This window comes from Schistocerca cancellata, chromosome 5, assembly GCF_023864275.1.
Source record: "Schistocerca cancellata isolate TAMUIC-IGC-003103 chromosome 5, iqSchCanc2.1, whole genome shotgun sequence".
NCBI lineage: Eukaryota > Metazoa > Arthropoda > Insecta > Orthoptera > Acrididae > Schistocerca > Schistocerca cancellata.
The window spans coordinates 625,189,473-625,210,205 of record NC_064630.1 but is presented as its reverse complement, the minus strand read 5'-3'; the positions used below and the strand labels follow the sequence as shown (position 1 = coordinate 625,210,205).

Here is a 20,733-nt window from a genome sequence, read left to right as displayed (position 1 = left end):
ACTGGCTTCCTCCCTCAGAGCTGCTAGCCACCCACACCCAAGTCCTCTTCCTGCCTCCCACCACTCTCTCCGTTTACTCACTCCACCTGACAACCCACACCCCCAACTTAGTTCATCTGTCAAAACGCACTAGCACTGTTTGTCCAGCAGGTGCCAAGTAAGGGCATAGACACGTGTGTGTGTGTGTGTGTGTGTGTGTGTGTGTGTGTGTGTGTGTGTGTGTGTGTGTGTGTGTGTGTGTGTGTGTGTTTGGGTTGGGGGGGGGGGGGGGGGTCGCCCACACGTATCGACGATGCAATGCTTCTGCTTTTCAGTGATGCAATGCTTCTGCTTTTCAGTGAGTCATCTCCTTTACTCCTGAAGTACTTACATAACCACACCTTGTTCACTTAGTCTCTCCATACTTCCCACTTCACAAACCAAACATACCTTCGGACCCCAAATGTGCTGCCACTTGTTACTCATAGGTATCTGCACAATACTGATTTCTGGCTCATTTAACGTGTATCTTCTTGGCAGGGCTCCTGCTTAAAAATTGCTAATGACTTAAAAGATTAATACAAGGGTTGTAACTTAAATATTGGCAACTATTTATTCACATCCAATACAAAAGAGTTACATGTTTGCACCTGTTACTGTCCTTCAAAGTAGTCACCAGTGTTGGGTATACCATTAGCATTGCCTGTTCTGTTGATGGTACGAATGAAGTGGTCTAAAGTTATGGTGATTCTCGTGTACGACTGTGATTGTGTTATCCTAATGCATTACGTTCCTCCACGCAGACCATCGATGCACAGCATTACTGTTCATTTTTGTAGCATCACTTGCAACCAGCTTTGCGAAAAAAGCGGCGACGCTTTCTGCGCAACCCATCCATCATTTTGCATGACAATGGGCGGGCGCATACAGCGCAAGCTGTGTCTGCTCTGTTCGGTCGATGGAATTGGGAAGAACTGTACCATCCACCATACTCCCTAGACTTAAGTCCTTGTAACTTTGATTTGATTCCAAAGATGAAGGAACCACTTCGTGGCATTTGCTTCAGAACTGTTCCAGAGAGTCAAAAGGCAGTAGACCACTACATTCGCACCATCAACAGAACAGGCTCTGTTAACTGTATGCTACGCCTTCCACATCACTGGCAACGGGTTCTACATAATGCTGGTGACTACTCTGAAGTACAGTAACAGATGCTAACATGTAACTCTTTTGTATCGGCTGTGAATAAATAGTTGTCACTATTTAAGTTCTAACCCTCGAACTTTAATAAATATTATTTAAAATCTTTTTCGTACACAATTTCTTTGCACAAGCAAGCACACATTCACGAGGAAAAATAAAACGCGTGTTAAAATAACGAAGCTTATGACAAGACAGGACATAAAACAACTGTATTGATCAGTAAGTCACTGTAAACCTTACCTCCAAAAACTTAAAGAGCTCTGACTACATACAAAATTTTAAAACTTTCACAACATTTGCATTCTTGTCAGATAAAACTGATGATAGAAGCTTAGGAAATATGATGGCTGCCCTCTAGTCACCAAATAAAATATTTCACATTAAAATATCATTTATAGATAAGGTATCAATGCAAGTATCACAACTAGTGGATTCTATTATCCACAAAGGTAGCAGCAATTATTGTGGCACTGATTTTTAACAACTCATTTTATGAGATTGGATTCATAATATGTACTAAAGCTGAGAGGTCATTTTGTTCCCAAAATTTTCAAAGTACCTGAGTAGGGCAATTGTGTGACTGGTGTTGTAGGGTGTTACCTGGACATAAGCATGTTACACACAAATTCTTTTCCTCTGGGTGAAAGATGTTCACAATTAAGTGACAGTTGGATTACCGAGTGAGTTACACTTTGCTATTCTTCATATTTTTGTCCTAAATCTAATCCCTTCCTAGAAACTTATAACAGCTTGACTTTTTGTTTTGAAAGTCACCTTGCTGCAAGTCTCAGTTTCCTGTACTCCCATTTCTTCAGGTCCCTTTGAGCCTCTTGGATCTAGTATACTTTGGTTCTCTTTCTCACAAGAAACTACGTTATCTTATGAGTCAGCCTCTGCTGGGCCTTCCTAAGGATGTGACCAAAGAACATGTTCATTGTGTGGGATCATCTCTATTCAGGTAAACACTTCTTGGTTCATTAGTCTTTTATCCGACTGTCTTCTGTTCTTCAAGATAGCAATATCCTCCCTTCTGATATTCTACAAACTTAAGTCTCTTAAATAATCTGTTCCTATGAGGTTCAGACTCCCTTTTGTGTATAAGATTTCAGGGCAGATTACTGTCTCATAATGTTTTAATATAGCATGGATCAATGGTGTCTTCTTATTGTAGATATTCACAATGAATTTTTAAGTTAACTTCATATTTTTATTCGTGCTCCCACAGCATTTTTTCTATCACACTAGTTCCCTAATGATTCCGACAATATCGCAATACTGTCTATGATTGCCAAATGATCTACCTGTATTCTTTTTTCCTCGTATATTCCTCTTTTCGTGCATCCCAGTCATAAACCACTCCTCCTTTCATTTCTCGTCCCATTCTCTGAGCAACTCATCACAGTGTAGTTAAAGAGGCAAAGTCTGCCTTCCTGCCTGACCGCAGCTTTGATTTTTACCACTTTGTTAGTCACACTAGAACTTTGAGGGCACCTCTCTATCAGAAAATTTATTTTCATACATGTATTATCAAAAAGTTAGTTCCTACCTCTCAGATTCATAGGAAATGAAACAATTGATGAAGCACTTCCAATCAATACGTTACCTTTTTTTATTTTTGTCCACTTTTTCTATAAATTTATGAAGAATGACAGTCATTTCTCATGTTCTGCCTTTTGAATGAGAAATTCACTATTTTTTTGAAACAAAATTATCCATTTTCCTCATTTGGAACTCTCAGATCCATAGAAACTATCCATGAACCTATTAGTGATGCGCCTAACCAGCTGTTAAGGCTTACGAAAGGTTCGCCTACACTTGATCTAGGAGGTCATGTTAAAATCGTTTGGTCGGTTCAGTAGATGATCTATCCAAACACATCTCCTCCAAAGTTTGGGACAGGGTCTGTTTATACAATAAATCAAATGCTTTCTTGAAGTCTATGAATGTGTGCACAAAATTCTTGCTCTATTTTTTATGTGCCACTACAAGTTTCAGATTCAAGATTTGTTCTGCACATGATCTGCCCTTTTTGAAGCCTCCCTGGTACTCACTGACATGTAGATGTAGTTGCTTTCCCATTCCACACGCAAACACTTTCGAGAATATCTTTTAAGTCACTGGTATTAATGACATTCTTCTGAAGACCACGTATCCAACTTATCTTCACTTCTGTATAGGATGTATCAGTGCTAACAGTCACTATTCTGGAAGCTGCTCTCCTTCCCAAATTTTACTAATGTGTCACATGAGTGTTTTCTCATTAGGGTATTTAAGAGTTCTGTAATTACTGAGTCTTCATATTAACATTGTTTATTTCAGATGCAAACAAAACACAATAATATGGTTCTTTTTTTACTTATCAGTCACTACATAGAAAATGCGTGCCTGTGTGAGGAGAGGGTGGAAGAGAGAGGGGGGGGCAAGAAAGACAGAGAGAGGGGGTGGGGCAAGAAAGACAGAGAGAGGGGGGGGTGGGGCAAGAAAGACAGAGAGAGGGGGAGGGCAAGAAAGACAGAGAGAGGGGTGGGGCAAGAAAGAAAGAGAGGGGGGGCAAGAGAGAGAGAGGGGGGAGAAAGAGAGAGATGGGGGGGGGCAAGAAAGAGAGAGAAGGGGAAGAGAGAGAGAGAGAAGGGGGAAGTGAAAGAGAGAAGGGGGAAGAGTGAGAGAGAGAAGGGGAAGAGAGAGAGAGAGAGAGAGAGAGAGAGAGAGAGAGAGAGAGAGAGAGAGAGAAGGGGGGAAGAGAGAGAGAGAGAGAGAGAAGGGGGGAAGAGAGAGAGAGAGAGAGAAGGGGGGAAGAGAGAGAGAGAGAGAGAGAGAGAGAGAGAGAGAGAGAGAGAGAAGGGGGAAGAGAGAGAGAGAGAGAGAGAGAGAGAGAGAGAGAGAGAGAGAGAGAAGGGGGGAAGAGAGAGAGAGAGAGAAGGGGGGGAGAGAGAGAGAGAGAGAGAAGGGGGGGAGAGAGAGAGAGAGAAGGGGGGGGGAGAGAGAGAGAGAGAGAGAGAGAGAGAAGGGGGGAAGAGAGAGAGAGAGAGAGAAGGGGGGAGAGAGAGAGAGAGAAGGGGGGGGAGAGAGAGAGAGAGAGAGAGAAGGGGGGAAGAGAGAGAGAGAGAGAGAGAAGGGGGGAGGAGAGAGAGAGAGAGAGAGAGAGAGAGAGAGAGAGAGAGAGAGAGAGAGAGAGGAGAGAGAGAGAGAGAAGGGGGGGAGAGAGAGAGAGAGAAGGGGGGAGAGAGAGAGAGAGAAGGGGGGGGGAGAGAGAGAGAGAGAAGGGGGGGAGAGAGAGAGAGAGAAGGGGGGAGAGAGAGAGAGAGAGAAGGGGGGGAGAGAGAGAGAGAAGGGGGGGAGAGAGAGAGAGAAGGGGGAGAGAGAGAGAAGGGGGGGGAGAGAGAGAGAGAGAGAGAGAGAGAGAGAGAGAGAGAGAGAGAGAGAGAAGGGGGGGAGAGAAGAGAGAGAGAGAGAGAGAAGGGGGGGAGAGAGAAGGGGGGGAGAGAGAGAGAGAAGGGGGGGAGAGAGAGAGAGAAGGGGGGGAGAGAGAGAGAGAAGGGGGGAGAGAGAGAGAGAAGGGGGGAGAGAGAGAGAGAGAGAGAGAGAGAAGTGGGGGGAGAGAGAAAGGGGGAGAGAGAGAGAGAAGGGGGGAGAGAGAGAAAGGGGGGGAGAGAGAGAGAAGGGGAAGTGAGAGAGAGAGAAGAAGGGGGAGTGAGAGAGAGAGAGAGGGAAGTGAGAGAGAGAGAGAAGGGGAAGTGAGAGAGAGAGAGAAGGGGGAAGTGAGAAGAGAGAGAGAAGGGGAACGTGAGAGAGAGAAGGGGGAAGTGAGAGAGAGAAGGGGAAGAGAGAGAGAGAAGGGAAGGAGAGAGAGAGAGAAGGGGGAAGAGAGAGAGAGAAGGGGAAGAGAGAGAGAGAAGGGGGAAGAAGAGAGAGAGAGAAGGGGGAAGAGAGAGAGAGAGAAGGGGAAGAGAGAGAGAGAAGGGGGAAGAGAGAGAGAGAAGGGGGGAAGAGAGAGAGAGAAGGGGGAAGAGAGAGAGAGAAGGGGGAAGAGAGAGAGAGAAGGGGGAAGAGAGAGAGAGAAGGGGAAGAGAGAGAGAGAAGGGGAAGAGAGAGAGAGAAGAAGGGGAAGAGAGAGAGAGAAGGAGGGGAAGAGAGAGAGAGAGAGGGGAGGGGGAGAGAGAGAGAAGGGGGAAGGAGAGAGGTGAGAAGGGGGAAGAGAGAGAAGAGAGAGAAGGGGGGGGAGAGAGAGAGAGAGAGAGAGAGAGAGAGAGAAGAGAGAGAGAGAGAGAGAGAGAGAGAGAGAGAGAAGGGGGGGGAGAGAGAGAGAGAGAGAGAGAGAGAGAGAGAGAAGGGAGAGAAAGGGGGAAGAGAGAGAGAGAAGGGGGAAGATGAGAGAGAGAAGGGGGAAGAGAGAGAGAGAAGGGGGGAAGAGAGAGAGAGAAGGGGGAAGAGAGAGAGAGAAGGGGGAAGAGAGAGAGAGAGAGGAGTAGAGAGATGAGAGAGAGAGAGAGGGGGAAGAGAGAGAGAGAGAAGGGTGGAGAGAGGGCAGGGAGAGAGAGAGAGAGAGAGAGAGAGAGAGAGAGAGAGATTCATTACCACAATGTTATCTGGATTCAGGCTATCAACAGCTTCCAGAAACTTCTTCTGCACCTGCCGATAATTTGCATTATGTTCATACGCAAATGTTGGAGAAGAACCACACGCATTGATATACCTGGAAAAAAAGAAGCAGAATCATAAACTTTAAATTATTTAATGTTAGCAGATTCTGTGGTTAGCATGTTAGGGAAGGTCATTCTGAGGTGGAACAAATAAGTGCAAGCAATTTCAACCTAGACAAAGATCCAGAGTAAGAGAAGAAGGTTCCAGTAAGTGGAGTAAGGGTGGAGTAGTAATGAGAAGCTGGTGTGTCGTGTGTGTGTGTGCTGTGTGTGTGTGTGTGTCGTGTGGGCGCTCGCGCGTGCACATTGGGGGGGGGGGGGAGGTGAAGGGGGAGGGAATATGGTATGAATGACTCGGAGGCAAAATGAATATAAGTCTTGCCTGTGTCTTTGATTGTCACTGGCCAGCAGATGCAAGAGGACTGTAAGGAGTGTTTGGATACAGGGCACAAATCTGTTTATGAACAAGGTTGAGAGGGTAGTATCATTCTATAAAGTAATGAGTAAGATAATCACTGTATGAGGTGGACTGCATATTGATACAAAAATAGTGTCTGCAGGAGACCAAGTGAGTTGCACAGACTGTTTGACAGGTTAGGAGCTATTATAGTGGACGTATTGCTGATTATTGTTATGAATAATGTGAACAGAACAAATGGGGGAGGAGGTATTGAGGATCTGGAAGAATGAGGAAGCTGCTGAGTGTGATCTGTCAGTCAGATGGGGTCTTAAGCTGGACAACACTCTAGTGTTCTTCAAGAGGGATAGATTATGTGCCAGATCCAGATTCCACCCTCTCACCGGATTTCATCCATGAAAGCATAAACAATGCTAAACTACACCAGTACTCATCCCTGTACTCCATTCAGTGAAACTATAAACCTGACAAATAACAAGTTGGACATTGTGTTGCAATACATTTTCATGCACCTTTATCAGCTGTGCCAACCTTATAACATGTCCCCAAAACCTCACATGTGTCAGTGTCCATCAAAAAATCTTGTCACTGTGGCAGAAGTATGTTGAGAGACTGGAACTATGGCTAACAACACATTTTTCACACACAATTTCTTGACAAGCAAATTTGTGCATAGCACAATGTATGATACCCTACTAACATAAGATTGAAATTGTCATAAACTGCATTGCAACTTGAGCTTGAGAGAGAGAGCCCTAACCATAGCTGCAATGATTTGATTTTTGTAAAATGGAAATGAAGTATGCAAAAATTAAGTGATCATGTTACCTCAAGTTCCGGATCATTTTCTCTGGAAATTACATTTCCTGAATAGTGCGATGAGACTTAAGGAAATTTGTGCTCACGAAATTGTTCCCATAATCAAACTTCACCCTACGGTATTCTTTTCAGAATTTCTTAGATCTCTCAAATATACAACCAATTTTTTGGAGAGGAATTCTAAACGAAACTGCATTGATATTAACAATAAATCTGGATAATCATACTTCAAATTTATTAGATACAAAGGAACATGTAAATGTACACAGGAATTTTAACATCTATCATGTTCTGTCTATGCAACTCTAATTACCATTAGCAAATTAATCATACTGAGCAGTTGCTATCTGAGCTTCACATATTATTTCGATATAACTTATCTAAAATGTAACTCTTAGTTTACCACACAGTCTACATAATTTTGTAAATATATGTGTAGTTTTTTATCAGATTGTAAGTACTATTGTGTAGAACTAATGAAGCCCCTCTTTTAACAGCAGAACTTCAGAACTTCAAATCTTACACAAACTTAATGAGACAAAACTATTTAAAGCTACTTAAGATACAGTATCTACTTCTGATGTTGTGTATTAGAACTGTAGTGGAGCTAGGAAGACATGTGAAAATACAATGTTTTCCAAATTGAATATTAGCCTACTTTAATCATCAGCAGGATCCTGGAATATATTTAACATTGATAATGATAAAGGTAATGAGTTGCTAAGAAGTGAGTATTTGAACTACCAGCCACGGTGAGACTGATGACTCGGCAGTAGGTAAGTCTACTAGATTACCAACTTTTTATAATGTGTAATACTGTATTTGTGAGCGAGAGCACCATTTTTGAGACTAGCATTTAAGCAACAAAAGCAAAGCACCGGTCCTTGAACAGTGAATATAGCATCTCAGCTGTATTCAACCTGACTGTGTGCACCGTGAAAGATACAACAAAAGGTAATAGATACTGGACTGGAAGAGGAATGAGTAAAAGTGGAAGTGAAAAATGGATTACAGAAAAAAAAGTATTTTGTATACTTTTGAGCCTATTGCGTATCTAGAAAGGATGGACCTTCCCAAGATAGAAAGCAAAAATTTTCGAAAACTGACTTGTTATCTAACACTGCAGAGTATCCTCAGATTGTGCCAATCAATAGTTATGAACTTGTGACAAGGACATTAGAGAGTAGTGCTCAGCTGGAATTTTAATACAAGCAGGAACAATTGTCAATGTGGGGTAGTGCAAGTTTGGGTAATGCAAGTAAATCCAACAAGGGAACAGGTTTGCAGTCAGTCTTGCAAGGAATAAATCAAATGTCTATTAGCATTAAGCAAGACCCAGACAATAAATTTTCAACTGTGAACCAAATGTTTGCTAGCTTTCAGCAAGTTCTCTATTATAACCCAAATGTTTCTTAACATGAAACAAGACTCAGACTATACGTTTAGAGATCTTGAAATCCACATTGATCATCAAATATCTTCAGTGGCAGACAACATAATACAGCTGTCAGTCCCTGGGGGGTGATAAGATACAGCATGATGTAGAAAAGCTGGAAAGTATTATACTGAAATTCTCCAAGTGATGCAAAATTCATTGTAATTAACAGATAAGAAATGTTTGTGATAATTTTAGTTTGGCACTGTCTCGAGTGCAACATATCAATTATGATCATCTCTGCATGTTATCGCAGGACAACATGTATTGTGCAGCTACTGCATACATGGCGTGGCAGGAGCTCTATGAAGATTTTATGATTCCACGTTGCCTGTGGCTAAGAGCTCTGTTGCAGTCTCAGCCAGCAGTCAGTCAGATACCTAAGCCCCAGTGATTTAAGATTGATATTCTAAGTGACAGCATGTGCTTAGCAGTGGCACAGTTAAATCGCACTTCTACAAGTTCCATAGTGATGATTTTGATTCGAGTTGCCACAAGCCTGTCAGATGTGGTGGTCAAGTTCTGCAGACTACTAACCTCAGTAGATTAATCTGTTCTAACTACAGTATAGATTCATCATTAGATGATTTATGTAATATCACTGAGGTCTAGTGGACTGAACAAGTTAACATCAGTGCAGGTTGCACCTGGCTGGCTGTGTGTGCAGTGATTTGATGCCATTTACAATCTGAAGCATGTTGGATATTTATGATTGGGACAGGTTTTGGAACTAATTTCAGCATGTTGGAGAAGTCACTTGGCTGCACTCGTTAAGACGCGCATCCTGTATGTTTGATTCAGCAGCGTATTAATAGTATAACTAAGGTTAATTTTTTAACTGACCCAGATTCTACTACATAAAATTGATGTAAGTTTTTTTAAATTTTTTTAATGATCAATTATATTGCCATGGTATTTTTTGCAAGTGATAAGTGATTTTATGTAAACAGTGTATTGCACAGTCACTAGCATTAACCATGACTGTTGCACTCCATGATGTGCTAATGGAAGATGAAGATTTATAAAACAGTTCTGTACACTAAATTATGTGCTTTAGCTGATCAGCTAATGTTTTTCTGGTCCTATTATGAAAGCATTTGACATTTCTGCTACAGAGCTAGATATGGTTTGAGTACTTTAATGTTTTAAGCTATTGGTTTAAAGCAGTGGTTCCCAACCTGGGGTTAATTACCCGCTGAGGGGTAAAAACTAAAGATTTGATTCTATTTCAGTCACAAAACTAAACTATTTTCAAAAGATCATTACTATTAATCACAACTGTGTAAGATTTCAGTATTGATTAGATAAGTTACCAATAATTACTTTTTCTCAATTAGTAACATTAATGCATTCGAGGTTACAGGCTCCTCACATAGTCCACCTACAGCATACATTTTGTGCTTTGTCCCATACATCGCTGATGATAAAAGTGAGACATATATGTAATAAATGCTAAATATCTCAAGAAACATCATCTCCAAGTTGTAGATAGTACCTGCATTAGTCCAGAAATTGTTTCAGATACATTTATTAATTGACAACATGACACAGCAGTAACTACATAAGAGCTGCTATAGTACTGTACACAGCTTTATTGTTGTTGTTGTTGTTGTTGTTGTTTGAGAGGTTAGACACAAAGCATTAACAACCTGTAGTCTTACAATTTCTGCCAGTTCAGAAGTAAGGAGTGCAGCAATGAAGTGTATAGTGCGCATGTCTGAACTTGTTTGATTTTAAATGGGGTTGCAGTGTGCAGGTCAAGCAAGTGCTGCAATGGAGAGGAGTCATGCAGGGGAAGCATTTTTTGTAATAATTGTGTACCCACACTGTGGATAGTTAGCTTTCTTTTCTGAGAAGAAGTTGCGGGTAGCTCTTGTGATGCACCACGAATTCCTTTGTCATTCATTCTGACACATACAAACTAAACATCATACATCATTTAAAAAAAAAATGTTCTAAGAAATGTCCTTCTACTATTTAGTCAAGCACTAAAGTTTATGATAATTAGGGGCAGGTGGGAGGGGGTGGGGATAGAGGGGTGGGACAGATGGCGGTGGAGGGAGGAGGGCCAGGGGCATTACCTAATGCCTGATTGCACTCAGGGTTAATAGTTTAAGATCAGTTGGAAACCACTGGTTTAAAGGCTGGGTTAGTTGCATATAGATTAGAAGTTATACTTTAAAATGAAATCACTTTTCTGCTTGGGTGATCACTCCATTTTCAAATGATTAATTTAGTCTCAGTATTGCTTCTTCTCCATGTCTACTTACATTAATATGTTGCATCTGTGACCATTTTACAATGCAAACTTTTCTCTGTTCTTGTTAGATTATCGAACAGTGTATAACCATCTCAACGGCTGTGCCCACAAGCGGAGGTGAAGCCTGAACTGGCTTCCGAACTGCTGTGATGAAAGTCTTTTATAATTGTTAAATTCAACACTGTGCAAGAATTCAAATTAACATATTTTCTCTTCTACTTATTATTGCCGGCCAGGGTGGCCAAGCGGTTCTAAGTGCTACAGTCTGGAACCGCGCGACCCTGCGGTCGCAGGTTCGAATCCTGCCCTCGGGCATGGATGTGTGTGATGTCCTTAGGTTAGTTAGGTTTAAGCAGTACTAAGTTCTAGGGGACTGATGACCGCTCACCCAAATCCTCACTAGTAATTTCAGATGGTAGCTGCAGAATGTGGTTATGTGAATTAAACAGTAGTTATCATACCAGGAGGGACACTGAATGTAAGCTGTACTGTTAATTATACTTGTACCATTTGGTTATAATTAAAGTGCAGTTACTCATGGATGTCCACTTGGTAGATATGCTAATGCATTAATGCGGAACCTATTTACTCTGGAAAAAATAGTTCCAATCATGGCCACCAGGTGCAAATTTGTTGCTGTACACTATTTGTATGACAGTATGACATCCACACCATCATTTGACAAGCCATTAGATGATTGAACAGTGTGGCCACTGAAAAGTGAGACTATCTGCTGTTAATGAAACTATTTCATGTGAATGGTGGCAACTACAGTACTGTATTGAGAGAGTATTGCCCACTGGAAGATCTGAGGAGATGCTTGATGTCATTAAATTGTTTAAAGGAGATAATGAAATTCAAAAATGCAGGAAAACTTTGTGTGGCACCTCGGAGAATTAAGTTTCCTATTCCAATGGAAGTTACCGATGAGGTTGCTGTTGCTGTAGAACACCATGCCCCAGGTAATGTTGGTGCTTGTGCAGTGTCACAAGAATTGGCTGTGCCATGGTCAACAAGCAGTAAAGGAAACAAAAGAAAAATTAGGAGTAGGTATTAAAATCCATGGATAAGAAATAAAAACTTTGAGGTTTGCCGATGACATTGTAATTCTGTCAGAGACAGCAAAGGACTTGGAAGAGCAGTTGAACGGAATGGACAGTGTCTTGAAAGAAGGATGCAAGATGAACATAAAAAAAAAAAAAAAAACGAGAATAATGGAATGTAGTCGAATTAAGTTGGGTGATGCCGAGGGAATTAGATTAGGAAATAAGACAAAGTAGTAAAGGAGTTTTGCTATTTGGGGAGCAAAATAACTGATGGCGGTCAAAGTAGAGAGGATATAAAATGTAGACTGGCAATGGCAAGGAAAGCGTTTCTGAAGAAGAGAAATTTGTTAACATCGAGTATAGATTTAAGTGTCAGGAAGTCGTTTCTGAAAGTATTTGTATGGAGTGTAGCCATGTATGGAAGTGAAACATGGACGATAAATAGTTTGGACAAGAAGAGAATAGAAGCTTTCGAAATGTGGTGCTACAGAAGAATGCTGAAGATTAGGTGGGTAGATCACATAACTAATGAGGAGGTACTGAATAGGATTGGGGAGAAGAGGAACTTGTGGCACAACTTGACTAGAAGAAGGGATCAGTTGGCAGGACATGTTCTGAGGCATCAAGGGATCACCAATTTAGTATTGGAGGGCAGCATGGAGGGTAAAAATCGTAGAGGAAGACCAAGAGATGAATGCACTAAGCAGATTCAGAAGGATGTAGGCTGCAGTACGTACTGGAAGATGATGAAGCTTGCACAGGATGGAGTAGCATGGAGAGCTGGATCAAACCAGTGTCAGGACTGAAGAGCACCACCACCACCACCACCACCACCACCACCACCACCACCACCACCACCACCACCACCACCCCTTAGACCCAATTTTAGAACCTTCCCCATTGCATACAAATGTCGCGTTATGGTGAAATGATCACATTTGCCAGTTCCTGAGTACAGTGATGTGGATCACTGTGATTAATTCATTTAAATGATCTTCATCAAACCCCAAAAGTCTTCCTGAATGTAGAGTGTCACTAATGTCAAAATAATCCTCTATAAAATGAGAAAACAACTTTCTTGCAGTGCTCTGTTCAATGGCATTATCGCCATACACGGTATAAATGTTGCTGTGTGACGCTATTGCTGTCACCCCTCTGCTGAACAGAAGAATAGGTTGGAAATGTTCCGATCTCTCTATTTGGCACTCCATTTTCTAGTGTCCACAGCTTCACACATTATCTCCAAATTACAAAATGACAATATGTAAACTCAAATAGCAACAGTGAACTATAAACAAACAATGACAATAGACAGATAAATCCACAGCAACCGGAACACCAACAGACAAAACAAAAATGTCACAAACTTATATACCAACCTAATATGTAAGAAATTGGACAATATGTGTGCTGACTTGTTAAACATTAAGTCGTCTACATGGAAGCTATAGTAACAAATCACATAATAGGAACTGGTGGCTGAAGGGTAAATGTTTATTGCTAATGAATGTGTTCCTGCAATGAGAAGTTCTATTGTAGCTGCAACCGCACAGCAGGCAGCGCACACAAACATTTTTTCAAGATATTCTAGACCAGAAAGTAGTAGTTTCCAGGTCTATTTTCACACAAAACATTACATAGCTATGCTGATTAAATGACTAAGGGAGCAATGGCAACTGATGGGTGAATGAACTGAATCATAATGATTCCAGTGTAAATATGATGGAAAGACTGTGAGTAACAAAATTAACGTTACAGAAAGGACTGAAGACGACAGTTTTCTACAATGTGGTTTGCAGGCAGAGTTCTGCATTGGCAGATATATATTTAAAGATTGATTTTGTGCATCTTCATTGCTCTGTTTTCTTTTATGGTAAGTTAATTTTCAGAAAGTGGGGCGTAGAGTGGGACCTGCATTCGTTTGATTATAATTATTTATTTGTACGTTTATGTATGTTTGTGTAATGTAAACATACGGTGAGTCTAGTACGGGATTTTGTATGAACTGGGTCACTGGAATGATCAATTTCTTCCTTAAAGAATGGTGTTAATTTTGTTTTCTTTTCTCTTTAACAGAGTGTTGTTTATGAATGGTTCATTGTCAGTAGAGTCATTATAGAGCCAAGATTTGGCAATGGAACTGGCTTCTGTTCAAATGTTAATTATAATTAAATAAGCTTTTATAGCAATTTTGGTATTCTTTAGGTGGTTGGTGCAGAGACACAGCGCCTGCTGTCATTTCTCTTATTGTTAGGAAATGTCAGCTTCGTAAACTAACACAGATAATTGGTTTGTTTCCTAACACACATGGTGATGATGCCAAGATCAGAGTACAAAAATACAGAGTTATCTAAATGGATTATTAGTCAATGTTAATGAGCAGTACAATCTTCGAATGCATCTAATACTCATAAAGGCAATGAGAAGCTAAGAGGCAAGTACTCATACCACCATCTGATTGCTGATTTCAATGTCCAAGTGGCCAAGAATAAGTTGTTATGTCAACATTAATAGAAGTAAATTTCTATCTTGTTGCAGTATTATAGTTACAATTCACAATGTCACCAGACAGCTGATGATGTCCACTCAACGACCTTGTTTGGTGGAATCAGATCTGAAATATACATAGTCCTGAGTCATTGGTGATTTAAAGGCAACAATTCGTACTCAATCTTTTATAACTGCCCAACATGCCTGATGGCGTGTTCAGAGGAGGTACATCTTTGACACACTGGAATGGCTGTCACAGACCCAAGATCTCAGTTCAGAAGGGGCCCCTACTGAGTTTCCTCATAGATTTTGTAACTCATCTCCCACAATATGATCCACATTCTTCTTCCACTGCTTTAAAAGCTTGCTTATAGTACACAAAGTGACGATAAGTTTGAATATCTTAACACTCTGCCATTCTTCAAAACTTTCCAGATGCTGAGAATCCATTCTTCGGTATTCTGCCTTGGCACAAACCTACTTTATTTTTACAGCATCTGAATATCTTTTAGCCACTCACTGAAGCAATACTTTTGCTGAAATGTCAGATCAATGAAACAATTCTGCAACTGCTGTAGCCTGTGGATGAGCACATCATTATTTTTTTTTTTTTTTTTAGCTGGGTGCAAAGACTGATCCACACCACTCGTCAGGCCACCTCACTATAACCTGAACATTCTTATGCAGGTCTAAGAGAGAGACCACTGCTGCTTCCAACTTTCAGCATATCAGTCACAATTTAATCACAGCCAAATACCTTGTCCTGTTAACTGCTACCCCTCTGCTTTCTCCATTAATGAACTGATTTCAAATCTCTTGCCAATTAGTGGGCCATCTGGAATTTTTTTTTAATATGCTGCATACACACAATCTGCAATGCTTTTTGGGACAGCTTTCTTCAACCAATTCATACTGCAGGTGACTTACACCCCTGTTTTAAATTTCCTTGCCAGCTATCTTGCCGATTAAAAGCTATCATGGCTCATAACATGTTGCCTATTTCAGTGCCGATATTTTTGAAGCACATGTTGTTCTTTCTCTGAGATTTCTTTAGTTTTCTAGTTCATTGCTTCAAATCTCTCTTCCATGCTCCACCTGCTTATCCATTTCGAATTTAGTTCCTGCATTTCCTTTTCCAAGGTGTCATCCATCACTGAATGCTTCTCAGTTGATTTCATGATTAGTTTATGCATCTCTTTCTGATCACCTATTTGATCTTGCATTGGCTTTGTCACCTTTGGTATTTGTGTAGTTGCATTATTACTTAAATGCTAAATTTAATGGACACTAACAAAATACGAAATTTTTTGCCTGTAATTAAACCGCTGTTTGAACTCACTGTTTTAAAATCGTCAAAACTGCTATAACATTCAACTACACGTTTTGTGATCAATCAATTATGGAATTAATAAAAATAATGCCAGATAAATCACACTAAATAATGCATAATACATAACAATTATTTAAAACTATTAAATCAAACATCTGACACAGATGTGGTCCATTACATTTTGCCAACCCAGTATAAAACATCTCAGACATGTACAACAATATTTTACAATCACTAACTGAGTACTTATAAAAATATGTGGTATAGAATGTTCTTACCTGTTTTAGTAATAGGCAACCAGTTCTCTCTTGGCTTAATTAACAATGGCTGTTTTATATACGTTCGCCCATGACCTCTCCTCCTACTGAACAAAAATCTGGAGTGTAAAAGATACCACAAAATGCACAGAATTTTATTTAACTAACATTCATATATACTGACTGTCTGCCTATTTGGACTGAACTTAACAACAATACACACACACACACACACACACACACACACACACACACACACACACACACACACACACACACAGTTTTCTATTATTACAATGAAAGAGACGTCAACTGCAATTACTCACTACATTTTTTTCCTTAACAAACAACTGGGGATTTGTTTTAATACATTTCGTTGTAAGAAAAACAATGTATTTCCAAAGATAGTCATTTTTAACATAATTTCATAACAAGTTATGTACATGACTAGCATGGTCTGGTCTGGTCTCCATGGTGTGAATAGGTGGTCTTCTGCTCGCAGGCTTTTCCATCTTCAGTCTGTTCCTCTGAACATTGGTTTGGTGAGTCTGGGTAGTTTCCAGCAAGTGTTGAACTTAGTTTCACAGTGGCAATCCAGAGTGTGAGCAGCACATGGGTACTTAAGATAATTTCATGATACTTTCAACTGATACTTACGCAACTAGAGAGCTTTAACTTGACGCAAATGTTAGTTTATTTCATGGTTTTATTTTCTTTTATGGCACAAAAACAACTAGGGTCATACATGCCCATGTCAAAAGTGTAGGACACAAAGACAAAGAGAGGAGTTAAAAACAACTATACATCAATCCCAATCAACAGAAAAGAAGACAGCTAAAAACATGGACATGGAGAAAGATATATAAAATACGCCATAGAGAAACGGAGGTCCAGAACTAAAAATTAAATGGCTTTCACCATATTGCTATGACAGATAAAAAGTAAAACTCAGCTGACAGCCTGCCCATCATTCACTAAGACAGCCGATAACTCAGATGGACAACACAAATGGGAACATAAGCGGTTAAAAAAAGGCATTCCGTCAGGAAATGGAGGACAGTCAAAAGTTGTGCACAAAGTGGTGGGGGAGCACCATTTAACAAATAATGATGACTAAAGAGACAGTGCACAATACACTATCTAGTTAAAATGATCTTGCAGCGAGAGGGACAAGATTAGGTCATCCATACAGTTGAGAGAGGCTTAATAACCTGGAGCTTGTTCTCATGAAAGGAATGCAGAGATCATCAGAGGGAATATAAGAACTAGCGAGCTGAAGTACAGGGACTGCAGCCTTGGCAGCAGCCTCATTTCCTGTCAGACCGACATGACTGGGAATCCTCATGAACACCACAGTGATTCCATTATTAGCAAGCAAGTGACAGCTTTCCTGTAACTGTTGCACTAAGGGATGGACGATGAGCAGTACACACATTTGAAGGGCACAGAGAGTCGGAGCAGATAACACAACTGAAAAGCCTGTGTCGCTGGATCTAACTGTGTGGCCTGGTACAGGGCAAAGACTTGTGCTGTAATTTTTGAGCTGTATTCTGGAAGCAATACTGAAAAACATTGGTGCCAATGACAAAGGCACACCCACCACCATGGTCAGTTCGAGAGTCATCAGTGTACACACAGGTACAATACGAAATTCCGTGGGAAGGTAGTACAATATAAGCCGCAAAAGCAAGGCTGGAGTATAATACTTAGGAAGTGAATGAAGGCCAAGGTGAACACGGGCCATCACATGAAGCCAAGGTGGTGAAGAGTTCGCACCTTTCAGGAAAGTGGCGGGTAGTATGAAGTTAAGCTGCCAGAGCAAGAGCCAAAAGCGAACTCCAGGTGGTAACAGAGAAGAGGGATGTGCCCCAGTACTGGCAATCAACAAAGTCATCAAAGGAGGAAGCGTAGGATGGGTGGCCATGCATGGCATACGTGCACATCTGCTAAGGAGAAAGTCACAGCGGTAGGACCGTGGTAGTTCGGCAGCTTCTGGCTGGCAACTTAGTTCGGGCTAGTGTAAAAGGCGCCAGTGGTCAAACGGATGTCATGATGGTGGATAGCAATAGAACGGCATAAGAGGGGTGGACATGCTATACAGATGCATAAACAGAACACCTATAGTCTAGTTTTGAATGGACAAGGGACCAGAACCATCGGAAGAGGGTGGTTCGATCTGCACCCCAGGAAGTACAATTGAAGACACATAGGGCATTGAGGGACTGCATACAGCAGGCTGCCAGGTTAAGATACATGGGAGGATCAGGAGTATTTCCTATCGAGCATGAGCCCCAGGAACTTCATAGTCTCAATGAATGGAAGAGCAACAGGCCCATGATATAAAGATGGTGGAAGAAACCAATTGCACTGCCAGAAATTCATACAAACGGATTTGTCAGTGGAAAAATGAAAGCCATTGTTGATGCACCATGAGTAAAGATGATCAAGACATCGTTTAACCCTTTCGTGATTGATGGGTCATATATGTCCCACTAACTTTGAGCACAAATTAGAGTGTCAGGATATATATTATCCTGCTCTGCAAGTTTCTGCCATCTAGGGAGGACTGTAATGAACCTAAGAAAAAAAATCTGGACTGCACTGCACAGGCACCAGAGGAGGCTATGACTACTTTCGTTGATTGGCGCATGCATATGGCCACTGCAACTTCACTGATTTGTGTCATACCTCAGTTTTCATCATTTCTCACTTTATAGAGATGTCTGAAGTAAGTAATTCATCTTATTACTAATGTAATATTCATTTTTAGTACAAATACACTGTCAAATGTACTTACCAGCGACTGTATTATTTTACACTTGAAATAAAATTAGTGGGACACACGTGTCCCAGCAGACCTTATTTGTAAGATTATTTATCGGTTTGAAATATAACATGATGCTGCTTAATTCCTTTTCATTAATTTGCACTGAAAATAATACAATTACGGCTTGCTACTAATGAATTATCATTCCCATTTCGCAGATACAACAGCAGGTGATAGTTCAGACGTTTCACAAATAGCAAATAACAGTAACAGTAGAATTGCGAATGTCTTTCTTGATATTTTCGCTGCTGAGGACTCTGATGAAAAGGCTGAACATAATGCATCTGTTATAAACATTGAAGAGGTAGGAGATCAATACATAAGTGATTCTGACAGTGACCCCAGTCACTGTCAGAATCACTTACATATTGATCTCCTACCTCTGATTGCATGCATGTATAATTTGTAGTTATTTTATTCCCTGCAAAATCCTGTTTATGTCTAAAAAAGAAAATTACAAAATCACTCAGTCAACAGATAAGGTATCTCGTATTGGTTCGTGGGACATACCTGCCCCACTTTGTATTGTGAAGAAAATGGAGAACTAAAAAATATTTTGGTGGTGAAAGTGTAATAATGAAATTGAAAAGAAACCATTGCCACCTTAATATATTAAAACACTGTAAGAAATGAATTTTATCCTTGAAAGGGTTAAGACTCCGCTCAATGAGAAAAGTCCATGGGGGCAACAATAGGTAGCAAAATCATCAACAAAGAGGGAGCCAGAGATGCACAGCAGGAGACAGGCCATTACAGGGTTAATCGCGATAGCAAAGAGGACAACGCTCAGGACAGAACCCAGAGGCACACACTTTTCCTGGATATAGGTGTCCTACACGGCAGAACCCACACGGACCTTGAAAACTCAGTTTTTTAAAAATGCCTGAAGGAAATGGGGCAGGTGGCCACGGAAACCCCACCTGTAGAAAGTACAGAGGATACCAGTCTTTCAGCAGGTGTTGTAGGCTTCCTCCAAATCGAAAAACACAGCCACAGTATGGGATTCCCACAGAAAGCTATTCACGACATGGGTGGACAATGTAAGGAAGGTGTTTGTCCTTAGCAGGCTTGGGTATGGGTACGACAGTAGCTTCACACCAGTGTCTGGGAGACATGCCCTCTGCCCAAATGTGGTAATACATATTAAACAGCAAGAGTTTGCCTGCAGGAGAAAGGTGCTGCAACATCTGAATGTTAACAGTGTCCGACCCTGGGGCAGAGGAGCTGGATGAAGTGAGAGCACGATCTAGCTTCCTCATAGTAAAGGTGGCATTGTAGCACTTACAATTCTGAGAAGGGTATAGCTGAGCCTCCTCCGCTTGTTTCCAAAGGAGAAAGGCAGGGTGACACTGGAAGGACCTCAAAATCTCTGCAAAATGAAGGCCTCAGGTGTTGGATATAGCAACAGGGTCCATAATAACATCATCTGCTACTGTCAGCCCAAAAATTGGGAAATGGATCTTGGTCCCAGAGAGCCATTGGAGGTTGGCCCACATGATAGAAGAGGAAGTGGAACTGTTAAAAGAACTAGTGAATGAAATCCAGCTAGCTTTTTTCCTATCCTGAAGAATGCGATGACACTGTGCACGCATCTGTTTATAACGAATGCAGTCTGTCATCGTAGGATGTTGGTTAAAAAACAGAGAGTACGTCCCCATGCACGAACTGCATTGTGGCATGCATCAGTCCACCAAGGGAACGGGAGGAATGGATTGTTCTGCAGCAGTAATGATAATGTCTGTAAGATATTCTACCTAGTCATCACAACTGAGAAAATGTTGATCACTGAAGCCTCCAGTCCACCTTAGTAAGCTGACATTTGGGTGTGCACAGAGGTGGGGTAAGAGTCCACAAATGGATAGCACACATGAAATGATCGCTCGAGTGTGTGTTAGAGAGGATGGACCACTTGAGCAATGGGCAAGCTGGGCAGTGCAGAAGGATAGGACCAAATGGGAATAGCTGTGTGTGGAGTCTGCAAGGAAAGTGTATGCTCCTGTGTTAAGGCAGAAGTAATTAAGTCGATTAA

The 20,733-nt window shown here is 41.1% G+C and overlaps 1 protein-coding gene across 1 annotated transcript in view; it reads right to left on the bottom strand.

The window, feature by feature from the left end:
• LOC126187440 (transcription factor 25) overlaps positions 1-20,733 on the bottom strand; it is a 152,458-nt gene that overhangs the window by 44,919 nt on the left and 86,806 nt on the right. Inside the window, 3 exon segments of the mRNA XM_049928520.1 lie at positions 5,758-5,846; positions 5,849-5,875; positions 15,899-15,984. Of these exon segments, the coding sequence (XP_049784477.1) occupies positions 5,758-5,846; positions 5,849-5,875; positions 15,899-15,984 (202 nt within the window).